Here is a 25127-nt window from a genome sequence, read left to right on the forward strand (position 1 = left end):
ATACTGGGAAAGTGGATTGATAGCACTGCAACCTTGGGAAGGAAAACACGCTTTTCAGTATACCGACTGAACTGCGAATAACGGTTAGTCGGTATACCGAAAAGGAGTTTTACCTTCCCAAGGCTTTCTGAAAAGTTACTGAGTGCATTAAGTGTGGGAGATGAATTAGTAAAATATCTCACCGACTAACTTCTATACGGTATTTAGTCGAAAATCTTATGATATAAAAACAAAATTTTCACCAGAAAACGACATTTTCAATTTACCCTAATTTCCTTCTACCTTTCCTCTCATCCTCTTCTTTCTCTCCGACGAGTTTGTTTTCTTATCTTCCTTCTCCGATGGGTTTTCGGCTCTGAAGATTGCCGACTACTACATCTCCTACTACTCTCCGACTATAAAGGTTAGTCTTATTCTTAAATTTTGAATTTTTTTTGAGATTAATTTAGATTTTTAAAATGAATACGATGTTGATTATGAACATGAATATTAACAAGATTATAAAAATGGTTACGTATTGTTTCGAAATTTGGATTTTCATTTTAAAATGATGTTGATTAGTGATTAATTCGTATGAGTTTCGAAATTTATTGGAATTTTATTTTTTGCTTTGATTTTCAGTTATTTGAATATGAACATGATTATTTTTTGGTTTTTTTATGATTTTCGGTCCTTAATTGATGATTTTCATGTTTATTTTGAAATTTTTTTTAAAAATTTTCGTATATTATATGTATGAATGAGTATGTTCTTTGTTGATTTTTTAAAATGTCATTGATTATGTTCTTTGTTGATTTTTGTACAAATTTCATATAATAATTCATGAACATGATTGGTAATTAGGGTTTATCTATTTAGTTTTTTTTTATTCATGAACATGTTAAATGTTAGGGTTTTTTGGCTGTTTTGGGTGGGCTGTTTTTGGCGGTATTGAGGGGCGGTTGGAGGGTGTGATTTGGGCGGTTTTGGGGACTGTTATGGGTGGTTTTGAGGGTTGTTTAACTTGTTTTGTAAATTAATTAAGTAGTAAAAATAATAATAGTAGTTGTTAACGAGATTAATTTTACGTTATCAAGTCATGCCTAAAATGAGAAACAACCGAGGACAAAGGATGACCCAAGAACTGGGCAACCTTATGAGTCGTACCATGACCACCCGAACACCACATACCCTATTCGTCCTTCCCATGAACAACCTCAACCTCAACCTCAACCTCAACCTCGACCTCAACATCATACCCGTTCTGATCCACAACCTACACCTAATCGACCTCAACCTCTAGCTTTAACTTATTCTCATCAACCTACTTCGTGTTTAGAGGAGCATTTTCTGAGGAGTGAATTTATGAGGGAGGAGGTCACTCCCTCTCTGGTGACGTCGCGTGGTTCCTGACGTCCGTCTAGGACACCGGAGCCTGCCACTCTACAGGGACCGCCACGCGTTGATTCTTCCCCTACGGTGGAGCACCCACGACCACCCCTCCCATGGATGCCTGATAATTCTGGGTACATTTTATTATTTGTTGCTTTTTGATAGTTATATTTAGTCAATAAACTAATTAAAACTTGTTGATTTTTGAAGGTTTGCCACAAACGGTGGCAACCAATTAGCCGACTCCATCCGTAGATCCTTTGATACTTATCAAGATCCTAATGGATGGGCATGGAGACACCTAGATTGCAAAACAATCGAGTTCTACTGGCAACAGTTTCAAGTAAGGATAACTACTTTATTATTTATCTATTTGACTTCATTGTAACTTCTTATAAATATACTAATTGATCTTGTTGTTTCAGAGACAATGGCCTTGGGATCCTTCTATTACTCCCTTAGTGTATAGGGAGTGGGAGAAGAAGGCCAAGATACGGTACAAGGACATTATTTTTACTCATAGGAAAACCTATGAGAAAAATAATGCCTACAAGCCGAGCTAGGTGGTGAAGGAGATTTGGGAAAGGTGGGTCAGTTTTTGGAGGTTCGAAGAGTTTCAATCTCATCGGTCCAGAAGTAGGAGGAACCACCGCTGGGGAAAGAAGAGGGTGCAGCTGAAGTCGCCCATACCGACGGTTTGGTGTCCTCGGGCAGGACGATACGCATTTGGTATTAGTTTTAATTTCTTTAAGGTTATTTATTTACTTTATATATATATATATATATATATATATATATATATATATATATATATATATATATATATATATATATATATATATATATATATATATATATAGATTTAATAACCGTTCTTGAAATTAATTTCAGGAGCAAGAGTAACAAAGGACGTCTTCTTCTTATGAGTTGTTTCTTCACACTCATAAAGTGCGAACCAGAGATGGTTTGCAGTGGGTCAACGAGAAGTCCGAGGTATAAATGTAAGTTTAACTTCTTATCTACCTTATTTTTGATTAGTATTTTTGGTTAATATAAAAAATTAGTTTAGCTTTTGGTAGGTTAGCTGTTTTAGAACATTCTTTAGAATAGCTGATATTGGATATTGAGGAAATGATGGATTTTTAGCTGTTTTCGAATTAGATACATAGTATATCTATATTTGTTTATATTTCAGGGGTTACTTAAGTTTTGGTTTTTGTTAATTTACAGAGGAAACTCTGCCGAAAATTTTACAAATTCATTATTTAAATGTTTAGGATGAATACAAGTGCCTCATTGCACCTCTCCCCCTAGATGCGCCTGTCGAGCGACGACGCCTATTTTCAGACTGTTAAAAACATCAAATCACAGGTGGAAGAAGCACTTTAAGCCTGTCTATGGTGTTGGTGATGCGGCACAACATTATTATGCTGAATTTGTGACGCCGCAATCCCAACACCAAGCCACTCCTTCTCCGGCTCAAATGGTTAATGAGAGGCTGGATCATCTTCAGAAAGTCTTGAATTAAATAGATGATCGCCTCAATAATTTCATTTCCAGGTAGGAGCATATGACCCTTGTGGAGGAGCAACGTAAAACAAGAGAAGAGGTGAACCATTTGCAATCCTTTGAGTGTACGCTGTTCCAGTAGAACCCGACTTTTCAACAACCTCGTCCGCCTCCACCATCCAGCTAGACCATTTCTTTTAAGTTTCTTAATGTTGAATTCTGTTCGGATACTTTATTTGGAATTGTATAACTTATTTGGTAGATACTTTTATGTTTTTTAATTTGTATATAAATTTAGTTTCATCCGTATTCAAGCTTATTTTTATCGTTTTATTGTTTTGTTTGACCGATAATTTATTTTATCGATAAAATAATAATTTTGGTAAAATGTGGTCAATATCATTGACCACATTTGACCAGATTAATTATTTTGATAATATAATTTTCCAACTAATAAATAGTAGGTATTTAGTCGGAAAACATAGCCGCCTTTTATTGGTTGAATATAGTCAAATTTCATGTTTGACTTTTCCGACCATTTGCCGACTAATATTTAGCAGCAATTTAGTCGGAATCCACAACCGCCTTTTTTTGGAAAGATCAAGTCAATTTTTAGGTTTGACTTTTCCGACTAAATTCCTACTATTTATTTGTCGGCAGTTAGTCGGAAGTATAAATTAATATTAATATCCAATTTTCTGAAAAATAAAGAGAATTTTGATTTTCTTAAATTCCGACCAATCCCTTATCGAAATATAGTGACTGACATTTAGTAGGTAATTAGTCGGAAATTTCCAACAAAATTCCTACCAGCTTCTTTGGTCGTAGTTTCGACTAACTTCCTACCACCAGCTTTTTTGTTGGAATTTCGACCAATATACCGACTAACAAGGATTTCCGACCATCTGAGCCGACTAGACTGAAATAGTCGGAAATTTGCTGTTTTTTTGTAGTGGTTAATGGCTAGTTAACGGCTAGTTTTGACCGGTTCCAAAGAACCGCTAGGTGGGGTGAACCGCATGATTCCGGTTCCAAGGAACCGTTGGGCCGGGTGAACCGTTCCGGTCCGGTTCCTTGGATCCGTTGGTCCGGGTGAACCGGCCCGCGATTCTTTGGTCTAGTTCCAATGGTTTTTTCCGGCGGTTTCATGGTTTCAGCAACTTTTTTTCAGTACTTTCACAGTTCTGCGGTTCGGGCCGGTTCAGAACCTGTTGCGAACAATTTCGGTTCTGGGACGATTTTCAAGCGGTTCGGGACAGGTTTGATTCCAGGTAACCCATTCCGTGACAATCACTACCTATTATTTAGGGGTGAAAAGGTTGGAAATCCAATCCGCAACAAGTAGTCGAATCGAATATTTGATATACTGATCCATTAGGATATACGAATCCAAAATCCAAAAATATTTGGATCCAATATTCAATGCCTCGGAGGACAGGTTAAAAAAATTCAAATCAAATATCCAAAATTCGAATTTGACCAAAATGTTTTATTAAAATATGATTTCATGCTTATTAATATTAATATAGCATACTTGAATAGAGTTCAAATACGCCAATTCTCGGATTGTAACATTGAATTCCTATCTGATGTTTGAATTTTCAGATGGATATTCAAACCAAACTAGAATTTTGGAATAAATATCCAAACATTCATTTCAAATATCGAATTAGTTTTGCTCAGGCCAAATAAAATAATTCCACCAAATAAAATAATTCCATTGATCAGAATTCACAGCATATATTTCCAAACTTAGCGGGTCCCATAATAAATAACCGTGATTTGTAATATTGATAAATTACCATTAGATAGAAGAATTTAATAGGGGGGGCTTTTACGATTTTAATTCATCTTTTTTTATTTCGTTTACTTTATTGATGTTTGTTTTATCTTTTTGCGGTGATTTACAAATCACGGTGATTGATTAAGAATTTTTTACGGAACGATACGTCGCCCCTTCAAGTTTTTTTTTAAAAAACATAGTTGGTAGTAGTTTACATATAACACTATTATGATTATTTCTCCGTCCTTTAAAAATTACCACACTTTTTAATCTTAATTTGTCTTTTACTTTATTACAATTTTTTCATACATTATTATTTAAAATTTTCTCCTAAAATTTCGTGAAAAAAAAGGGATTAATGGTTGTCATAATGGTAAAAATAATGGTTTTTATAATTAAGAGGTCTAGAGTATGAATCTTTCGCTCTTATTAAACCAAGAAATTGCAAGGCCTTGGAAAAGAGACATTCATTAGAAAAAAGTAGTACAAATTTCAACTGAATAATACCTTAGCTCTACTACTAGAGTATATGGTAAATTGGTAAGTATTTTCATTTGTTTCGATCATATATTTCTTTCTTTCTGCAGACGAATTGATTTTGATTTATTTTATGTTGTGAAATAATTTTATGTGGTAACTTTAATTTGCACTATTGACAATTCTATATGCATAGTGAGGTGTTCACTTGGATCATTGGGTTGATTTTGAGTGAGATATTTTGAATCGGTTTAAAATTAGGGTTTGTATCCACATTGGTTTTTACATAATTGCAAATCTATTTTTAAGTCAGATCAAATCGAGTTCGATTACAAGGTTAAGTGAATATCAGGTCGTCGTTTTATTTCGAACACTTCTAATAGAGGTAAAGTTTTTTTTCCTTTTCAAATTCACCTGTAACCGTCCTATACTGTGAATTTGTAACCTCTGTTGACCATCAAAAATCACGAATTTACCAAAATTATGATTAGTAAAAGTTTCATTAGGATTAGTTTTTAATAAATAATGATTATTAAAACTCTTTATATAACGATTAATGTTCATCACGATATATTTTCACAAGTAAAAACAGGATATTTATTTGTTTGAATTAGTAAATTTTTTTATAACATGTCTATGTCAAATAGCAATATATTTCAATTTTTTTCTTTGCCCTAAGTGTATGGAGTTATGAACATATGGTATAAAAGAAGTTATTTCCGTTGCCATCGTAATATTATTTTTATTTAACCATTTGATAGGAAAATATTATATTTATTATACTATAAAATAAACAATACAACAATCTAAACAAATGATATAGTCTTTGATTTTGTTTGATGTAATGTGATAATTAAGATCTTTTCCATTATTCACCTAAATAAGATATCTTTTGCAATTATATTGATTTTTGACTTAAGTACTTTTTTTAGAGTATTAAAATAATTTTAAATCAATCTTAAATCAGTTTAAAATTAATTTTATTATGATATTTTCATAATTACACATTTATTTTTAAATTAAATTTAATTATAAAGTCAAATAAATATCAGATGATTACCGTCAAACAAAAGATTCTAAAAAAGTATAGTTAGGTGTCAAAGGCAAGCATACATCCGGATTCCGGAATCAAGTCTATATAAACGGCACAAAATACTTTTACTTCATTGCCATTTGCCACCCAAACTCATTTCCCTTCTTCTCTCTCCTTTCTCTCAACTGTCGTTGTAAACGAGGAAAGTATTTTACAAATTATACTCTTTTCATCTCCTTAATAAAAAATCCACACTACACAAAACTTTTTCAATGGCTTCCCCTCCAAAAAATGTAGGAATCCTAGCCATGGAAATCTACTTCCCTCCTACATGTGTTAAACAGGTATATATATCATTTCTTTATGATTGCACATTGCTTGGAGTATTGCGTTCTGTTTCCTTTAGAGCATGTACCACTTTCTCGGGAGAAACCTGGGCTTTATTCTTGTTAGCTCCTTCCCTTCCAAATAAATGATGGGAACTTCTTGATTCTAGATGTTTAATACTATATTTAGTTCTTGGGTATGTTTTTGTTTTGCGATGAATTGTATGAGTTATGTGTTGGAAAGTTTTATGTTTTTCATGTGGGTTTTTTCGATTGCTCGAAATCTTTAAAATTTAAAAATGGGAAAGAATGATTTTTGATGAATCTGCACAATCTTTTTTGTGGGTTTGATCTTTGACTGACTGTTTATATTTTCTGCTGTAATTGAATGAATTATTGATATAATGATTCCCCTATTCCCATTTATGGGTTTCAGCTTTAAAACTGAAGCTGATAATTTAAGCTTGAATCTTTGAATTTTTGTTATTGGGTGGTAAGCTATGATCTTTATATGTTTCAACTCTAAGATGTATTGCAAATCAAGAATTATGTTTTAATTTTTATTAATAAGCTAGAAATTATCCCAAGAAGTCTGAATGTCTGATATTGAGTTGGTAGGAATATGAGATCATGGAACTTTCTGCTAGACAGAATCAAAGGTGATTACACTTTAGCCTTTAGGAATGAACTTTGCAACTCTTGATATTATAAGTTCCTTAAATGCTCACATTGTGAAGTCAACTTTTTGGGTGTCAGAAACTTTGCTAAAATGGGTTTTCTTTCCTATGAATAGTCAGTAACTGTCGTGATCGCGGTAACTAGAATGATGATGCGGTAACGAAAGTGATGCCATTATTGTAACGCCTAAATATCGGTTGAAACTTTAAAGTATTCCTTAATACGGCCTAAAACGTTGTTTTTCACTGGCGGGGACTATCGGTTCGTTTATTATGAAAACCTTCACAAATCTGTCGATGCGATATGGCCTTTTTTTACACTATGCTATGCCTGTTTGAAAGCAAAGTATAAGTGGTTTTCTGTTGGTTAAAAGCTAAGGATCGTGACTTCAAGATGTTGTTTGCTTAATGAAATGACATAGTAACTCATAAGCCAAATTGGTTTTGTGATTTTTTCTTTGTTATTTCATGTTATTGTTGGTTGTTGTATTTGTCAAACTAGGAAGCATTGGAGGTTCATGATGGTGCTAGCAAAGGAAAGTATACCATTGGTCTTGGACAAGATAGTATGGCATTTTGTACTGAGGTGGAAGATATCATCTCCATGAGGTTCAAAATCTACTGCTTATTTTTAATAGTCTTTGATTTTGTTGTTGCTCCAATGTTTCTAAATTAATATGGTGATTATTTGGAGTGTTTTACATGTATACTAGCAGTTCAAATTTTGTAACTATAAAGTTTGTTTTCTTGATTAGTAATCTTACACCCTTATATCCCTGATTTTGTTGAATGTGGTTACCAGCAGTGGTGGATTTTGGCCCTAAGACAGAATTTAAATTAAGAATCTAGGGTTGTATTTGGGAACAATTATTTTATTTCAAATTTTAGATTTCAATTATGAAATTGTAAATGAAGAATTTGAGACTGACAAGATTTGGAAAGTTATTCTTAAATTTTCAAATTTAACTTCTTTTGTTATAGTAGAATCAAGTTCAATCTAAATTTGAATTTTTTTGATTTGTCAAAAATGAAATTTGAGCCAATTCTAAATTTCTAAATCATATCACCATTCCCAAATATAGCACAAGACTATCTCCTAGTGAGATCGTCTTTAATGAGAATTTACTCTCAACCTTTAGTGCAAAAACTAGACTCTTAACCACTAAAACACACCTTTTTCTGGTTAAAATTATACAATATTTTACTTTTGTATAATGACCCAATATTTTTTTTATTTCTTTTTTGGTTGGGGTTGCATTGAGCCCCTTTGGGCCTCAATAAAGGTCCGCCGTTGGTTAACAACTTAAGTGTATCACCTCCACTTAGATGTTTAAAGTGTTAGCAATTATGATTCATTTTCTCCTTTTATTGCCTATTTATTGTCTTTTATGCTATACTTCTGTCACGGGACAGAGTTTTGTTGGAAGAGATCAGAGGAGGGTCGAATGTTTAAAAGTATAAAGGTTGTGGGAGGATTTTTAGAAAGTTGTGGATGATTAAGAAGCCTTGAATAAGAACTGGAAGCAATTCCTGGTTTTTTAGTTGGAGTATCCTTTTTTCATTTTGTTGCAACATATTTGTTAAATTTAACAATGGCTTACTCTCTGATCTGCTCTGTGATTTCAGTTTGACTGCTGTGACTTCTCTCCTTGAGAAGTATAATGTTGATCCAAAACAAATTGGTCGGCTTGAAGTGGGAAGCGAGACTGTCTTAGATAAGAGTAAATCTATCAAGACATTTTTGATGCAAGTATTTGAGGTAATGTTAGAATTTATTACATGGGCATTTTCCTTTCCTCGTCCGAGTAGGTTTAGCATATGTGAAACCAATATAAGAGAGCTCATAACTCATCAAGCTTGGATTTTGTGTCAACCAACATGATCAATTATATGCAAGTTTTGCTCGAGTCTTGTGGACATCCGTATTTGTTAAACTGGGGTTGGCAAGGGATGGATGCGAGTTGCTAAATCTAAAATTTCGGTCAAACCTTTTTCTTTTTGCACAATTTGGTTTGTTACACAGTCTACATCATTAGGTTTGTGGAGTTAGCGTCAGCCCCACTCAATCTTTTCATTGTAGGAACTACTCATGATCTTTCTAGAGCTAAGGGACTATTTGGCCGCACTCTCCTTTATGAGTATGAGTTGCCCCTTCCTTCCCTCCCCAATCCCTGCTCATAGTTTTCTATGGGCGGGATACACCGAGTATGGTGATGATGATGATGATTTTCCTTAACCAAAGATCACTTTGAATATGAAAAATATACTTCTATGTTCCTTAACGAAGCATAACATGGCCTTTTTCGTTCAAAATAAGCAGGAACATGGAAACACAGACATTGAAGGTGTTGACTCAACTAATGCATGCTATGGTGGAACTGCTGCATTATTTAATTGTGTTAATTGGGTAGAGAGCAGTTCATGGGATGGACGCTACGGTCTTGTCGTATGCACAGACAGTGCGGTAATCTTTCCTATTTCAAATTATATGCCGTTCTTGTAAAATCACGTTTTTGTCTTAAAAATTTGTTATGCAATATAATATTTTAGCTTGTGGTTTCTGAAGATGCATAAGCGTTGATTTCGATCTACGTACTTACAGAATTTCTGAATATTTCCTGTTCCCAGGTCTATGCCGAGGGACCAGCTAGACCCACTGGAGGAGCTGCTACGATTGCAATGCTCGTGGGGCCAGATGCTCCCATCACTTTTGAAAGCAAGTTGCGAGGCAGCCATATGGCTCACGCCTATGATTTTTACAAACCCAACTTAGCCAGTGAATATCCAGTAAGTCTCATTGTCCCCGTACACTTGAACTTTGCGTGGGTCTAAGATGGTGTCAATATCAAGTTCATGATGTTTGGAGAAAAATCATAACACGTGCATGTCTTTTGAGCAAATGCGTAAATATACTTTCTTAAAGGATGCTCTCAATGCCAATAACATGATCATGAATATGAGCTTGTCCGATTTTGTTGAAGACATGCAATAGATTTTCCATTGGCGATTTTTGTGATACTGATCCATTGATCTGCTCTGTCGTAGGTTGTTGATGGGAAGTTGTCACAGACCTGTTATTTGATGGCGGTTGATTCATGCTATAATCTTCTTTGCACCAAGTAAGCGCTTCATATTGCTGAATACTTTGTACCCATTACTTTCGCTTCTAGATTGTGAGCTAAAACCATGTTTCACTGGTAGGTATGAGAAATCTGAAGGCAAGCAATTTTCTGTTAACGATGCCGACTATGTTGTTTTCCATTCTCCATACAACAAGGTATATCAAGATGTGTGAAATTTGATTCTTTCATATTGGACCGATAACATTGCACTAAAAGCGTTTGGCACTTGCAAATTCACGATCTAAAAACTTCCCTTATGTTTTCACAGCTTGTACAAAAGAGCTTTGCCCGATTGATGTACAATGATTTCTTGAGGAGTGCTAGGTATTGTCTTCATTTCATTTATATATATTTTTTATTTTATTCAATTCAATATGCCTTAGAACGTGCGATTGAGTCCTTGTAATTGATAAATGTTCTTTGACTGATATTTTCGACCTTGGTTGGCAGCTCCATCGATGAAGACGCCAAAGAGAAGCTTTCTCCGTTTTCTAATCTTTCTATCAATGAAAGCTACCAAAGCAGGGATCTTGAAAAGGTTTGTTATTGCTGATCGAACCAATTAGTCGACAAACATGCTGAATTCCGATCTTACTCGAGACATGCAAAATGTGACAAACATGATTTTTGTTACTTTGTAGGTATCCCAGCAAATTGCGAAGCCCTTATACGACAAAAAAGTGCAACCAACGACTTTGCTACCAAAGCAAATCGGAAATACTTACACAGCATCTTTATATTCGGCATTTGCATCCCTTATTCACAACGAACACAGTGAATTGGTGAGTACTTCAAGCACATTTACATTTAATCTGGTCTTGATTACTCTGGCTTAACGATCATGCTTTTGGGCTTATCTTTCAGGCGGGTAAGCGAGCCCTAATGTTTTCTTATGGAAGCGGTTTGACAGCTACCATGTTCTCACTCCATTTCAATGAAGGGCAGCATCCTTTCCGTTTGTCTAACATTGCATCCGTTATGAACGTTGCCAAGAAGTTGAAGTCGAGGCATGAGGTATGTACACGTAAAACGCCATGCACAAATTGTTGTGAGAGACAGGATCTCCGAGAGACGCATGAGATATATGGGCTAAATAACCCAATTAATGCAAATTAAAAAGAAAATAAGAATGTGAGTTTCTTGTTTTGAGGTCGTCTCTTTAAGAGACAGTCTCATAGGACTAGTTGAACTCCATGATGCACCTAACTCATAAATATTGCAAAATACCCTTAATGATCGAGCAATCTTTTAGACTCACTTGTGATTTATTTTGATTTCTCTGCAGTTCCCACCTGAAAAATTTGTCGAAACCTTGAAGCTAATGGAGCACAGATACGGGGCAAAGGAATACGTGACTAGCAAGGATACAAGCCTTTTAGTTCCGGGAACTTACTACTTGACTGAGGTGGACTCGATGTACAGACGTTTTTACGCCAAGAAACCTGTTTATGATTCTAACATTCCGCACCAGAATGGCTCAGTTGCCAATGGTCATTGATCACTTGCCTAGAAATATTCCGTTGAGATTACCTGATCATGCAAATGTGGGCAGCTTTCAGAAGGTTTTTTAATTGTTCATTTAATAAGTGTGAGCTTGTATTTCATATTTTAAGTGAACTTATTTAGTGTTAGTAGTAATGTTGTTTCCATAAAAGAAAATAAAATGAATTAAAATTTCAACAAATAAAATTATATCATTCATCCTTTTTTAATGTAAGTTCGTCATGTTCTAAAAAGATCAAGATCAAGTTATTAACTTAAAAGTTAATTGTAGCAATCTTAATGGAACAGTGAGGTATAAATTTATAATGCAAGTTATTTTAAAATAAAAATAAAACCAAGATTGTAAATTACAAATTGCAAGTTAGACTTGAAAATTTACCGATATAAATTCAATTGAACCAAATAATTCATCCAAAAACTCGTAAATTTGGTGTTACCATTTATTGTATTTCGAAGCAGACTTCAAAAATATCCCAAAACACCTACGATTCATTCCACCTTGAACATCGTTACAATTTCTTCAGTTAATATTTTGTAATCTTGTTTTCATATTGTTTTGCAAGTTATTGTATTCAAAGATTTGTGTAATATTTATCAAGATTTAGTTTCTATTCTATTCCAATGAAATCACTATAAATTAATTAATTTAAAAGCTCTCATATTAAAATTATAATAAGTTAAAAAAATTCCATGAAAATTAATCACATAAACAAAAAACTTTGTTAAAGTGTATTTTATTTCATAACAAACAAGCCCAAATAAGGATGGTTGTTGGAGTATTATCAGAAAGAATCGTGGATTTGTAGATGTGATTTTTGCATAAAATAATATATTTTCTCTGTTTTGAAATATTTGTTACATTACGATTATTGATAATATTTATTGTTTAAATTTATTTTATTTTCTATGATTAATATAATATGTAAAATAAAATATAATCAACTAAAATCTTATTTAAATCGACTAATTGTATACTTGTATAATACTAATTTTTAATAATTATATGTGAATGAAGTATATTAAAACGAAGGAAATAGAAGTATTATTTAAAAAGTCAATGCATGTTAATGTAGGAAGATCATAACACGTCTTGGAACATGATCTAAAGTATTTGTGAGTGCCAGCTCGTCTGAAAAGTTGTCATCAACATATTTAAAGTCTTCATTTCTTGTCATTATCCTTCATTTTTATAATTAAATCAAACAATCATGAATAACATGAAAATTCTCTCTATTGGACAGAATTAATTTATGTTCCCAAAGCTTACATCATTTAGATTTTTAAGTTTTTAGACGTTTAACTTTAATTTTAAATATGTTTGTTAAGGAGTATAAAAATAAAAACTGATCATCATTATCCTACTCAATATCCCGATCTTAGAAAATTAAGGCCAGGGTCTGGGAAAGGAAAGACGGCGGTAACTCATACTCATAAAGGAGAGCGCGGTCAAAGAAGTTTCCCGACTCGAAAAAGATAAAAAAACGTAATAACTCATGAAAGATAAAATCTAAAATAACTAATATTAAAACAAATCTTATTAAGATCTACCGTGAATATGATTTTAATTATAAGTTAACGATTATTTGAGATAAATTTTGGAGTTTTTCTGAATCATACTTCCTCCCTTCTGAGACTAGTGTTCCATTTAATTTCTGGGCATAATTTATCAACTTAATTTATATTTTATTTCTAATTTTAATAAGTCAAAAAATAATTAAATGTGAGATTAATACTTTCTCCTTTTAATTTAATTGCAATATTTATTTTTTCACGCTGTTTAATGCACTAATTAAATCCTTAATATCTCTAGTTATGAATAATAAAAAATTATAAAAATTTAATAATTTTTGCAATGAGACGAATCAAACAAGATCGCACTTGACTATATTTTAACCTATAGATTAAAAATTAATTACAAATTAAGAGTGATGAATAAATAGTATCATTTATGACAATGTTACAACTAATTTGGAACGGAGAAAGTATAATTTGATTTTAATTAGTTTTAATTTATTAATTTCAAACTATTTATCAGTTTTTTAATTATTCATAATTAAAATTAAAAATTAAATCAAAGAACAAAAGGTCAAAAAAGCGAGTGCAAAATATTAACATGATGCAAGTAAAAAAATATACATAGATAGTAATAGTAATATAGCCATCCCTCTTCCTCGGATTGAATCTCACCGAAATCTCTCTTTCCCTCCACCTACTCTGTAAAAAAACAAAAAAATCTTGGACAAATCAAATTAAATCAACCTCAACAATCTTATTGAAAATCCAATTTTTGCAAATACAAAATATCACTCCTTTTCTTTTTGATTGACAAAAAAGAAATAAAAATAGAGAAGTATCTAACGGAAACAATCAGTTTTATCAAGAACAAGAATGGCTAAAATGACTGAAAATAATGCAATCCCCCTTCAAACAATACCAATACAAAGGTTCTGATCTAAGACTATTTTCAGGCAGCAACCTCAGCTGTCTTCTTGTTGGGCTCAAACACATACTTAATAAGAGACTCCTTAATGGGTAGAAGTTCAGGGAATTCTTGCTTCATTTTGGTGGTGTCGAGTTCGTTGTTGCTTCTTGGAGCAATGATCACCTTAGCCTGCTCCTCGAGGGTAAAGTTTTTGTATGTGAAGCTGGGGTCGATATATTCTTTGTACATCTCGAGAATCTCGTTGTGGCTGACAACTCCAGGGTTTGTGAAGTTGTAGATTCCTGTAAGGTTCCTCTTTGCCATCTCGATGGAGATGGGAAGGAGTTCATCTAAGATTGTCATCGAGTTTGGAATGTTAACTACCTTCTCATAGCGGGTGATCTTGGTGATGAAGTTACGTGGATTAGATAAGTCTGAAGAGATTGGCATCCGGACTCTCAATGTGCACACGTTTTCATAGTTCTTGAGTAATTCCTCAACCTACACGGTCCATTTCAGGCACACTCATATAAGCATAGGTTGCTGATCAACATTACAGATTAGATCATTTAGTAATACTCATTGGAAGTTCCGATATTGACCCGACCCAGTTATGACCTTTTTAAGACCCTTTATAGTAAAGCCCAATATTGACCTGACCCGTTGAAATTGACCCGACTCTTGACCCATTGGGTTGACACACCCCGTTGAACACCCCTAATTGGAACTAAGCACTGATGACATTCAGAAAACCTATTTGTTCTCTAGCCAATAAAGATGTCAAACTATGACATTGAACCTTCAACACTACATTGACAAAGATTATGCACAAAGTACTTGAAAAAAACAATCAGCAAGGTACGAAATTTTGTTTCGAGAGATCTGTAGTATAAATCCCATCAGAAAGAACAAATCAAATTTCGGGTAGTGGGTGATGACAACGGAAAAAAGCACCCATCTTGAGGAACAAGAAAAGGAAGCAATCATGTGTTGTTACTCTGCAGTTAGCATCAAGATTAATGTAATTGGTTATATCACTATATCCCTGGACCTGACTATGTGCGGGACACTGGGCTGATGACCATACCATGGTATACCACTGTATAACTTCTAAATCTCTTGCAAATTTCCTCATTCCCTCCAAAAGAATCAAAAATATGATCAGAAATGAAACTTCAATTAGTCGATGCTAACCATGGTCTAAAGTTTTTGACTCTAAACAAAAGAATCTGTAGTCAAGACATACAAAATTTTAGCCGAGTTATGGTAGAAGATCTTGCAAGATTTAGTACCACCCTATTTGATCAAAGCAATAGATCACTGATCACCACAAAAATGACTCTTAGTTAAAACAATTGAAAGGGAAAGCTATCAAGATCTACACTGCCTAAAGATCTCATCAAACAAATCCACATTCAGATTATCACATTTCATCTAAGTGTATAATAGAAGTATAATTAATTCATTCAGTTTATCACATTTCCTGAATTCCTGGATGGATATTACAAGAATTCAAGACAGCAACAAGGAAATACTACCCATTTCAACTCGATCACAATACCCAATGCAGAATGTGATCTGCTTCACTAGACCAGTAGCTTATTTTAGATCAACAATGGAGTACATTCTGAAATGTCAAATCCAATCATGGAACATATGAAAAACTTCAAAGATTCCAATCAATAATGAACTAAATTAAAATCAAGAAACATATAAAAAAAAGAACAAGAAAAAGCAAGTTCATACCATAGCTTTAGTCTTGGAATAAAAAGACCCAACAAAATTAGGAGTATCTTCTTCCTTAAACCCAATCCCAGAATTAATAGGATGTTTATCATCATACTCAAAAATACAACCAGTAGCGTAATTAATCAAAATAAGACCATTTTCACGGCAAACATCAGCTAAAGTGATAGTCCCAGTAACATTAATACGAATAGTCTCAACCTTATGAGACTCACACCAATCAACATTAGGACGACCAGTAACTCCAGCAGCGTTAAATACATGGGTGGGTTTAATAGCAGCGATGTCAGCCATTAAAGAAGCTCGGTTCTCTAACCTTCCTGAACCATAAGTGTATTTGACTCCTTGGGATTCGCAGATTTTGCCTAATAAACCGCCGATCCAACCGGTTCGACCATAGATTAGGAAGTTGAGGGATTGGGTGTCTGATGTAACGTTTCCTGCGGAACCCATTTTTTGGAGGAAGGAGAGATAATGGGATGAGGAATCGAGGAAGAAGAAGAGTTGAATGTATGAATCTGAGGTCTTTCTCTCGCTGTTTAAATTGAGAAAAAAAAAAAAGATGATTGAGTTTTATTTAATTAATTTTAATATTAATTAAATTAATACTACTTATTCCGTTACTTTTTTATGTTCTTATATTATATGGTTTCATATGTTTCTAAATAATTTTTCCATTTATATTATACTCCTTCCAAGTCAGCACTAACGTATTATTATTTGTTTTTTTGACACTATTAATCTTTTACTCTTAATTTGTATTTCATTATTAATCTACAAGTTAAAACATAGTCATGTGGGATTTTGTTTGATTCGTCTCAATGCAAGGATTATTCATAACAACTTTCCATAATTTTTAATAATGCACATAGATGTTAAAGATTGAATAAGTGCATTGGATATAATGCATAAATAAATGGGACGTTAGTGTTGAATTGGAGAGAGTATTTTTTAATACTTCTATAATTAATTTTAATCACTTTAATTTTTAATATTATTTATTAATTATAATATTTGTATGTTTTATAATAATGTTTTTTAAAATTTTTTATAGATCTTATGGTTCACTAATTTTATTTCAATATTTTTATTGTTTATAATTTTTATATATTTTTCACTAATTTTAATTTGTATTTTAGTTAATATAGAACGGTGATTATATTTCATATGTGGAGAGAGGCGAGGTTTTTTTTTTTTTTTTAGGGTATGAGGTGTGAGGTTTTGTACACCGAGAAAGTGCGAGTTTTGTGGGCCATGCTATTGGTTATTATAATTAGTAGATGGAGGGAACGAAACTATTAAGGCTATCGAACACGACATTTAAAAATCAAGTTTAAATTTTTTTTTAAAAATATAATATATATTTCACATGAAATAAAATTTAATTTGATTGTTTTAATTAAATTATTAATTTATATTCTTAATACGATTAAAATAAAAGTTGAGACAACCAAAATATTATTTTCATTGTTAATTACTATAACAATGAACAAAATTAAATTATTGCTGTAAGATTTGGACATTTAAATACGGTAAAATTGTGATTTCAACTTTAAACCATAAAGTTTAAATCAAACTTATTTTTCAGAATAAAAATTTTTACACAAGTAAAAAATTTGAATCACCGACATTTGGATGGAAATTGGCAACAAGTACAAAATTGCTCTTATCATGTCTAACTCAACACCCAATAATAAATGAATTATAAATTCAAATAGAGTAGAATGCAGATCAAACACTTTTATTTTATTCAAATATTAATATCACTAACATCTTATCCTCCTTACATCACGTTCATCATATTCATGGCTACATACCTGCTTTTCTTTTTAGTCGGTGTTCATACTTGATGTTGTACTTATTTTTTATAAGTTATTGAAGCTTTTTCTATTGTCTCATTTGTTTTTTGAATTGTATCTCTTTTAACTTATGAAGTTTGTACATTCTATTAACAGTCGTTTTGAATTGTATCTCTTTTAACTTATGAAGTTTGTACATTCTATTAACAGTCGATTTTATTAAATTTTCTCTATTTGTTTTTTTGAACATGACCTACACAGTTTTTTAATTCTAATATTAATTTAAATTGCATTTTCATTTTATTTGGCAAAGTCTTTTTAGTTATCCCATTTTTATTTTTGTCAATCTTTTTTTACCTAAATATCCTTAGTTCACACAAGTTACGAATATACCCCCATATACCTTACTTACCCTTCACTACTTATCCTTTACTACTTACCCTTTACTACTTATCCTTTTTAATGGACCCCACACCATTCTTAATAATCGTGCCCAAGCAAATGGGACATCTAAATTGGTTCGGAGGAGTATTACATATACCCTTGAGATTGCTACTAATAACAATATTTTTCCTCACAACAGATCATTATCATAAGCTATAAATTTTTATCATTTTTATTTTTCTTTTATATTTAACCCAAGGTATACTTAGGAGTTAGCAGTTAGTACTATGAACTATCTATTTGGGACCGAGGAATTAAAAAAGAGGAGTAGGACGATTATTGAATGGAAGTTCAAATCTTGTTGATTGGCTCACATTTGCTCAGTTGCTCACTATCACATATGGTAGTACTCCGGTACTCCCTATGTCCCACTTTTTGCAACATCACACCTTTGTAGGTTATTAAGAAAAAATTGATATAATTAAATTGCGTGAATACGACTAAAAGTGAAATAAAATAAAAAAAATATATGATTGATAATTAAAGAAAAAAGTGGGATATTTATAAATATAAAAATATTATAAAGTAAAAGAGACAAATTAAAATAAAAATGACAGAAAACTCATGAAGATAGACGATTCAAAATAAAAATATCGGCCAGAGATAGCTTGATATATTTTTTAGGTCTGCTCGAGAGAAAACCTTTGGTAATGCATTTGGAATTTTCAATCCAAGCTTTAAGGAAACATTAATATTTTCTATTAACAATTTAATTTTGTACTAAATGTAAATTTAAAAAGTGAATTTCATCCTGATTTTAGTTGATCTAACAAAATTTTTGAACATCATGAATATAACCCATATAATTGCATTCCTAGAGATTAGAAGTTAAGAAGAAAAAGATGTGGGGGATTGACGGTCTCTAATCTCTTATGTCTATCATCATTAGATTGATTACCATCATCATACCCAATATATTTCATTGATAGAAGCTATGTTTAAAATTTAAAGAGGGATGAAAAACAACATACCACATTCCCTTACCAAATGTCACAAGGATTGTCTCCTATATATGATGCACAAAAATATAGGTAGCATTGACTATCATAAAAAGTTTTCTTGTAACTATTATTAAAATTATTTATTGATTTGACTACGTTCAGCATTAAAGAAAACAATCATCATCCTACAATACAAAATACTTCGTACAATAATATATATTCGTTTCAGTTTATACCAAATAAAAGTAGGCATCAAACAAATGTAATAAAAATATGTTTTCCCTATGTAAATAGTAACTACTTAAGATTTATGAGTAAATTTCAATTGTGAAAAAAAAGTCAAAATGAGACAAGTATTAAGATACAAATATAGTATTCAAAACTGAAATGACTGAACACTTATTTGTTAATTAAAAGTGTGGATCAAATGGTAAGGTTTTCTTGAATAACAGAGAAGTTTCCCAAGCTTCCCATGACCTTCCCTCCAATATCAGGGAATGTCTCATACCCAGGAAGAGGACTAACAATTCCTGATCTATCTACATGAAGAGGGTATTTCAGAAGGTGGCTTTTCATTTCGGTAACTTCATCAGCAGCGAACTGTTCCCAATTCTGTTCAGCTAGAGATCTTACGCGTCTCACACATTCTAGACTCTCGGGTTGTACATAGCAGTCCTCAACCCTCGCTAAATGCTCTGCCCAAAGCGACATCCTGTATCCGTATACCTGCAATAATGCATCAGATGACTTATCGAAGATTATCACATGATCGTGTATAAAATCAAGCATAAACAGCCGATAAGGTATAATAGGCGTAAATTAGTCTGAATGCATACCTGCCCGCGTGGATTAGCATGCTTACTAGCCCAAGTATAGTGCGGCTGATATGCGCCCATTGCGATCTCAGTATCTCGAGTACCTTCCATGGATCGCTGGTTGATGTTTGCGGAACCTAGAATTACATACTCATCATCCACTATCATGCCTTTCGAGTGAACGTAGATCATGAACCTTCGATTCTTGTTGGATAGTTTCTTTTTAAGGGAAAAGACAAAGAGTTACATCACTTACACGCAAATAATAGATGTCAGTCAAAACATTATATTACACACAACTACAAGTAGATAGAGGGTAAGATGAAGAGAGGCGATTACCTGTGGAGTATTTCCATTCGAAGTATTAACGGAATTTCTTTCACAAATTTCGTATGAAGCCTCTCGGTTTCCTAAGCAGAAGAAATTCAAGAAATCTTGAGGCTCATATTTACCGTCCATTCCTGTTTCTTCTAAAGCCTTGTAAATTATCTCATACATCATTTGCATCGTCTTGTACTGCCATGTAAAGAAAGTGCATAAGAGTACCTGTAAAATCGAGTTGAAAAATCGAGTTGAAATGTGTAGTTCATCTACCTGCCAATAAAGAATCCGCTGCATGGCAAGGCTTTTAGGATCACCCTCTGGCCACATAGGGACGATAATGTATGCAGCGAATCTTTTGTTTGCTCTGATTTTGCTAGCAATCTTGAGAGCAATTTCAATAGGTATCAGATTGTTTGCACCTGCTCGGAATCAAGAAATTAACATCGACTAAGGTTCATGTGAGTTTCGGTATAAGAATTTAACTATTATGGAGTGTAAATTGAAACAAAAACATATACATGCAGAAAAAACACTCTGGTATTGACAACAAGATGACGACCTTAAGTTGCATCCGAATACTAGACAGTGCCACTTCTGCCAAAGAACATGAGCAAATGGACTACATAGAATGATTCAAAATCACTATGAACATTAAATTTTCACCAGTGTCACATGATTCGCTTATCGCCTCACGAATTGCGAATCGAAAAAAAAACGAATTATGGTCTTTTTTGTGCTATTGTTGAACCATTTTGAGCGAATCACGAATTCAAAAGGCGAACTAACTTGCGAATTATGTTTCACTAATTTTCACACTTATTGAGACCGGTATCACATAATTCGCTAATTGAAAAAAGCGAATCATGGTTGATTTTGTATTATTTTGGGCCATTAAGCGAATCACGAATTCCGAAAGCGAATTAGCCGGTGAATTGTGTAAAATTGGTTGAGACCCATAATAATAAGTTTAAGTCTATAAAAGCTCACCTAAGTCCCTGTATGAATCCCAATTATACGAAGAACCAAGAAAGTATTGATTTTCAATGTAGATGTAATGTTGGGCTGAACGGATGGCATGTATGTATGCCGCTTGTATACTCATGTCTATCAGTACATTCTTTCCACACAAGAGGTGCTGGTTCAACAAAGAAAAACCGAAAATCATTAACATTCAATCTTAAACGAGGCTTAATCGACAGAAATTAAAAGAGGAACTGGTATATCATACCAATTTTATCCCATCTTTTGGATCCTTTGGAAATCCTTTCACAGAATTCGAGTCTATTGAACGGAAGACCTAAAACAGTTCAGTAAGGTTTAGCTTACTATAAAACAATAGCACGTGAAAAAAAAAACTCAAACAATGCAACAGTTGAATGAGAATAAGATACCTGCACAAGCCATGATTCCCTATCGTCATTACTGAATCGAATGGAGTCTTGTAGTCCGAGCATATCAGGAACCTTATCTAAGTCAATCAAGTGATCATTGTAAGATCTCATCATTTTTTGTAGCCCACGAGGCTTAGACGCCTTTAACCATCGTTCCTCGAAGTTCTTCAGGACATCATATGCAGCTGGGCCATCAATTTGAGAGTGCAAATCATGCCATGGTTCTCTAGGACATCCATCAGTGGGACCCTGAAGATTAGAGTTCCAAATTATTAATGAAAACTCATTAAGTCACTAACTATAGATTAACTGCGAAAATCAAGCGTATTAGACGGTGAAAGAGGACTAAAACGATGAACAAAACGCTTACAGCGAAATTTGGCTGATGATAGTCATCCTTGTGTACCGTCTGTAACGTCCTAAAAAGAGTATGTTCAGGGGTATCATATCTCCCATTACAAAGGTCAAGCCCGCCAACAAAAGCGATGATTTTTCTCCTATTCTGACCTGCATCAGCATCTACAATTAAACTTTTCTGATGATGGGTATAGATTGCTCCAGCTTCCTGACCATTAGTAAAATTTAAATGGACAAATCAAGGCTCTAGTTAAACTGTAAAAAATTTAACCCAATATCCCGCTCGAAAACATGGTCTGGGTGAGGGAAGGTGACGGACAATCCATATCCGTACCCCCTTGAGAGGGAGTGCCAGAGGAAAGCGGTCAATTTTACCCCCAAAGGTGAGAATTCGTACATATATGAAACAAAGTAATAGAGCATTGATTGAGTCCAAATACCTGCTGCTTAATAAGACTATGCCCTTTGCTCCCAGATCGTGGGCAAAGTATTACTTGCACTGACGACCCTTCGAAGAATTTAGAGGTCTCTTCATCATATGTTCCTAAGTAGCCTTGCTGAAAATTCAATGCATCAAACAACATAAAGGTCTTTTCTATGTCTTGATTAAAGCCTGATAATCGACTCATTGTAATACAAAGGGTTCTCAAAAACATATGGATATTGTCGAGGATAATGAACATCGATGAAAGACGAATTCTTATGTTGAAACAAGGATAGGCAAAACATAGACGATACCAAAAGGTAGCGACAAGACGGGAAAAGTGGATATATTACTCACAATATTATAATTCAGAAAACTGTTTGAAGTCGGGTCATCCCACACAAGGAGCAGCACTCTAACGCCCTCCTGCGCCTTAGCTTTAAGAAGAGCTCCTAATGTAATACCCGAGCCATCTCGAGCATCACGAACCAATTTCACAAAGTGTGTTACAGACCACCCTGTGAGGTACACCAGTCTCCGAGCATGAGAAATAGCGTTGGAGATGTCACGCCAGCATTTCCCGTGCACATAATGCATATCATAGTCAAGCCTAAAATCAGGCAACATACCATCTTCAACATGAGCATCTTGGTAAAGGGTAATTCGGTTCCCCTGCCTAAGCGGAAAATATGTCCCAGGTACCCCATTATAATTAGGACCAGGGCCAACACCCATATGGTAAAGATTCATCCTTTCCACAGGAATATACTGAACCGATAAGCTTAAAACCGCTCCTGTTTCCCATAACTGACCGTTAGGTTTAATAATTGGAAAAGTGCCCTCGATTCGTGCACCCGAGCATAGCTGATGGAGTGGTATCCCAACAGCACCTATAATCTGAGCACCTACTACATCATCATCTTTTACTACAAAGTGCAGTTCTGCAGCAGTATGTGCTACAGGTACAGAGAAATGCTGCATCCATACAGGATGCTCGTCGTTCCTCAATACAAAAGTTCTAGCTATAATAGCACCAGCAACAGAAACATTGACATATGGATCACTTGTTAACCTTTTAGACATTCCTTTAATAGATAAACCCCCAAATAAATCAGTTAGGGTTTTGTGAAACATGTCCATATTAGGAAGGTTCTTAGCCTCCTTAACCAAAATGTCTAAATGCCCATGTAACAACATAACCCTTAAAGACCCTTGACAAGTCTGAAATGGCAAAACTTCAATACCTTGTCCATGCATTGACCCATCAAAGGAAGGGGAATGAACTTTCCCAAAATGAGCCATATTCACCAATCAATCTAACAAGCAAGTTAATACAGATAGACTATACATTCAACAATCAAAACCCACTAAAAAGTTTGTAACTTTCCATTTCTGTTATAGTTTTCTCAACACAAGAAAATATGAATCCAATGAATAAAGGTATTATAAGACTTACAAAAGAGTATAAATATGCCCAATATCTCAAATTCCCTGCTTGAATTTGCTGTTAAACTTGACTATAATGACAATGGGATTGCAATATCAATTCCCAGGCTTGATTTGCTTCACCCAGATGATAAATCTTTGAAAAATAGATGAAACAAAACTAAATAATGGGGGTTGAAAAATCAAATTGAATGGAGTAAAGATTAGATTTTGAAGAAGATAATGAAGGATTTGAATGATTAAAATATAGTGGGAAGGCAGCAACAAGTTGGTAGGCACATTGATTTGAATAAGGAGTTTCATATTGTTTTGAGAAAAGTAAAGATTAAAAAGGAGGACTATTCATTGGCATTGAATGAATCAAGGTTATTTTATTGACAAGTTGAAGTAATTGAATTAATTAGTGCAACTTAAGATATAGAGACAGAAAGGGATTTGAGCAGCCGTGAGCAGATTTGATGGGATGGGAGTATAAAGTCTTAGGAAAGTTCTTAGTAAAATTTGGGATAGAGTGACTATTTATTTGGAAGAGGGTGATGGTTGACTATCCAGCTAGGACAAATCTGTTTATACAGTTGGGTTCTATTTGATGTTCATCACATGTTTAATAGTTAAGGAAAACAGAACAATTGTAAGGCTGAGCAATAGCCAATCAGCTGCTCTCCTGAGACATCAAGGCCATTCTATTAAAGCTTAATTAAATTAAATGATGATAATGAGCTGACTAAATTAGAAATGATCTCTCAAAGAGACCGCCTCTCACAAGAATTTGCGATGGCCAATAAGATACCTCTAGTATTATGGTATTATCCCCGCTGTCTCAAAGAAATTGCCCCAAGTAAAAAAAAGGTGAGAATAAAAAAAAGTAGGTTAGAGTGATATCAAAGTAGTACTTCCTCCGATTTAAAGTTAATATTCTATTTGCTTTTAACACGTTTGCCAATGCACTTGTTCAATCGATAATATTTCTAATTGTGCATAATTAAAAATTATAAAAAGTTGATATTAATAACCTTTACATTAAGACGAATCAAACAAGGTATCACTTGACTGTTTTTAAACTTATAGATTAAGAATTAAATACAAATTAAGAGTGAAATGTAAATAGTGTCCAAAAACCAAATGAGATATTAACTCTGAATTGGAGGGAGTATATTTTATGGTAATAAATTGGGATAAATCTGGAGATGAGATGAAAAAGTAAATTAAATTTGTGG

General features: G+C 33.5%; 3 protein-coding genes across 3 annotated transcripts; 1 reads left to right on the forward strand and 2 right to left on the reverse strand.

The window, feature by feature from the left end:
- Nucleotides 1–6298: 6298 nt before the first annotated feature.
- On the forward strand, nucleotides 6299–11987 carry LOC130804264 (hydroxymethylglutaryl-CoA synthase-like). Its single transcript, XM_057668647.1, has 12 exons — nucleotides 6299–6517; nucleotides 7679–7785; nucleotides 8803–8935; nucleotides 9497–9640; nucleotides 9805–9963; nucleotides 10222–10295; nucleotides 10378–10453; nucleotides 10567–10622; nucleotides 10749–10836; nucleotides 10940–11080; nucleotides 11163–11312; nucleotides 11584–11987. Exons 1-12 carry the CDS (start codon nucleotides 6446–6448, stop codon nucleotides 11794–11796), a joined length of 1413 nt encoding a protein of 470 aa, XP_057524630.1. The 5' UTR covers nucleotides 6299–6445; the 3' UTR covers nucleotides 11797–11987.
- A 2063-nt stretch (nucleotides 11988–14050) lies between these two features.
- LOC130804386 (bifunctional dTDP-4-dehydrorhamnose 3,5-epimerase/dTDP-4-dehydrorhamnose reductase-like) lies at nucleotides 14051–16524 on the reverse strand. The gene is made up of 2 exons (XM_057668804.1): nucleotides 15970–16524; nucleotides 14051–14724 (listed from the first exon to the last, which is right to left on the reverse strand). Exons 1-2 carry the CDS (start codon nucleotides 16420–16422, stop codon nucleotides 14266–14268), a joined length of 912 nt encoding a protein of 303 aa, XP_057524787.1. The 5' UTR covers nucleotides 16423–16524; the 3' UTR covers nucleotides 14051–14265.
- A 2834-nt stretch (nucleotides 16525–19358) lies between these two features.
- LOC130804890 (phospholipase D beta 1-like) lies at nucleotides 19359–24473 on the reverse strand. Its single transcript, XM_057669530.1, has 10 exons — nucleotides 22822–24473; nucleotides 22481–22597; nucleotides 22054–22248; nucleotides 21684–21932; nucleotides 21521–21589; nucleotides 21280–21427; nucleotides 20563–20711; nucleotides 20308–20484; nucleotides 19990–20187; nucleotides 19359–19879 (listed from the first exon to the last, which is right to left on the reverse strand). Exons 1-10 carry the CDS (start codon nucleotides 23764–23766, stop codon nucleotides 19577–19579), a joined length of 2550 nt encoding a protein of 849 aa, XP_057525513.1. The 5' UTR covers nucleotides 23767–24473; the 3' UTR covers nucleotides 19359–19576.
- Between the last annotated feature and the right edge of the window lie 654 nt (nucleotides 24474–25127).

Source organism: Amaranthus tricolor, chromosome 17, assembly GCF_026212465.1.
Source record: "Amaranthus tricolor cultivar Red isolate AtriRed21 chromosome 17, ASM2621246v1, whole genome shotgun sequence".
NCBI classification, from domain to species: Eukaryota; Viridiplantae; Streptophyta; class Magnoliopsida; order Caryophyllales; family Amaranthaceae; genus Amaranthus; species Amaranthus tricolor.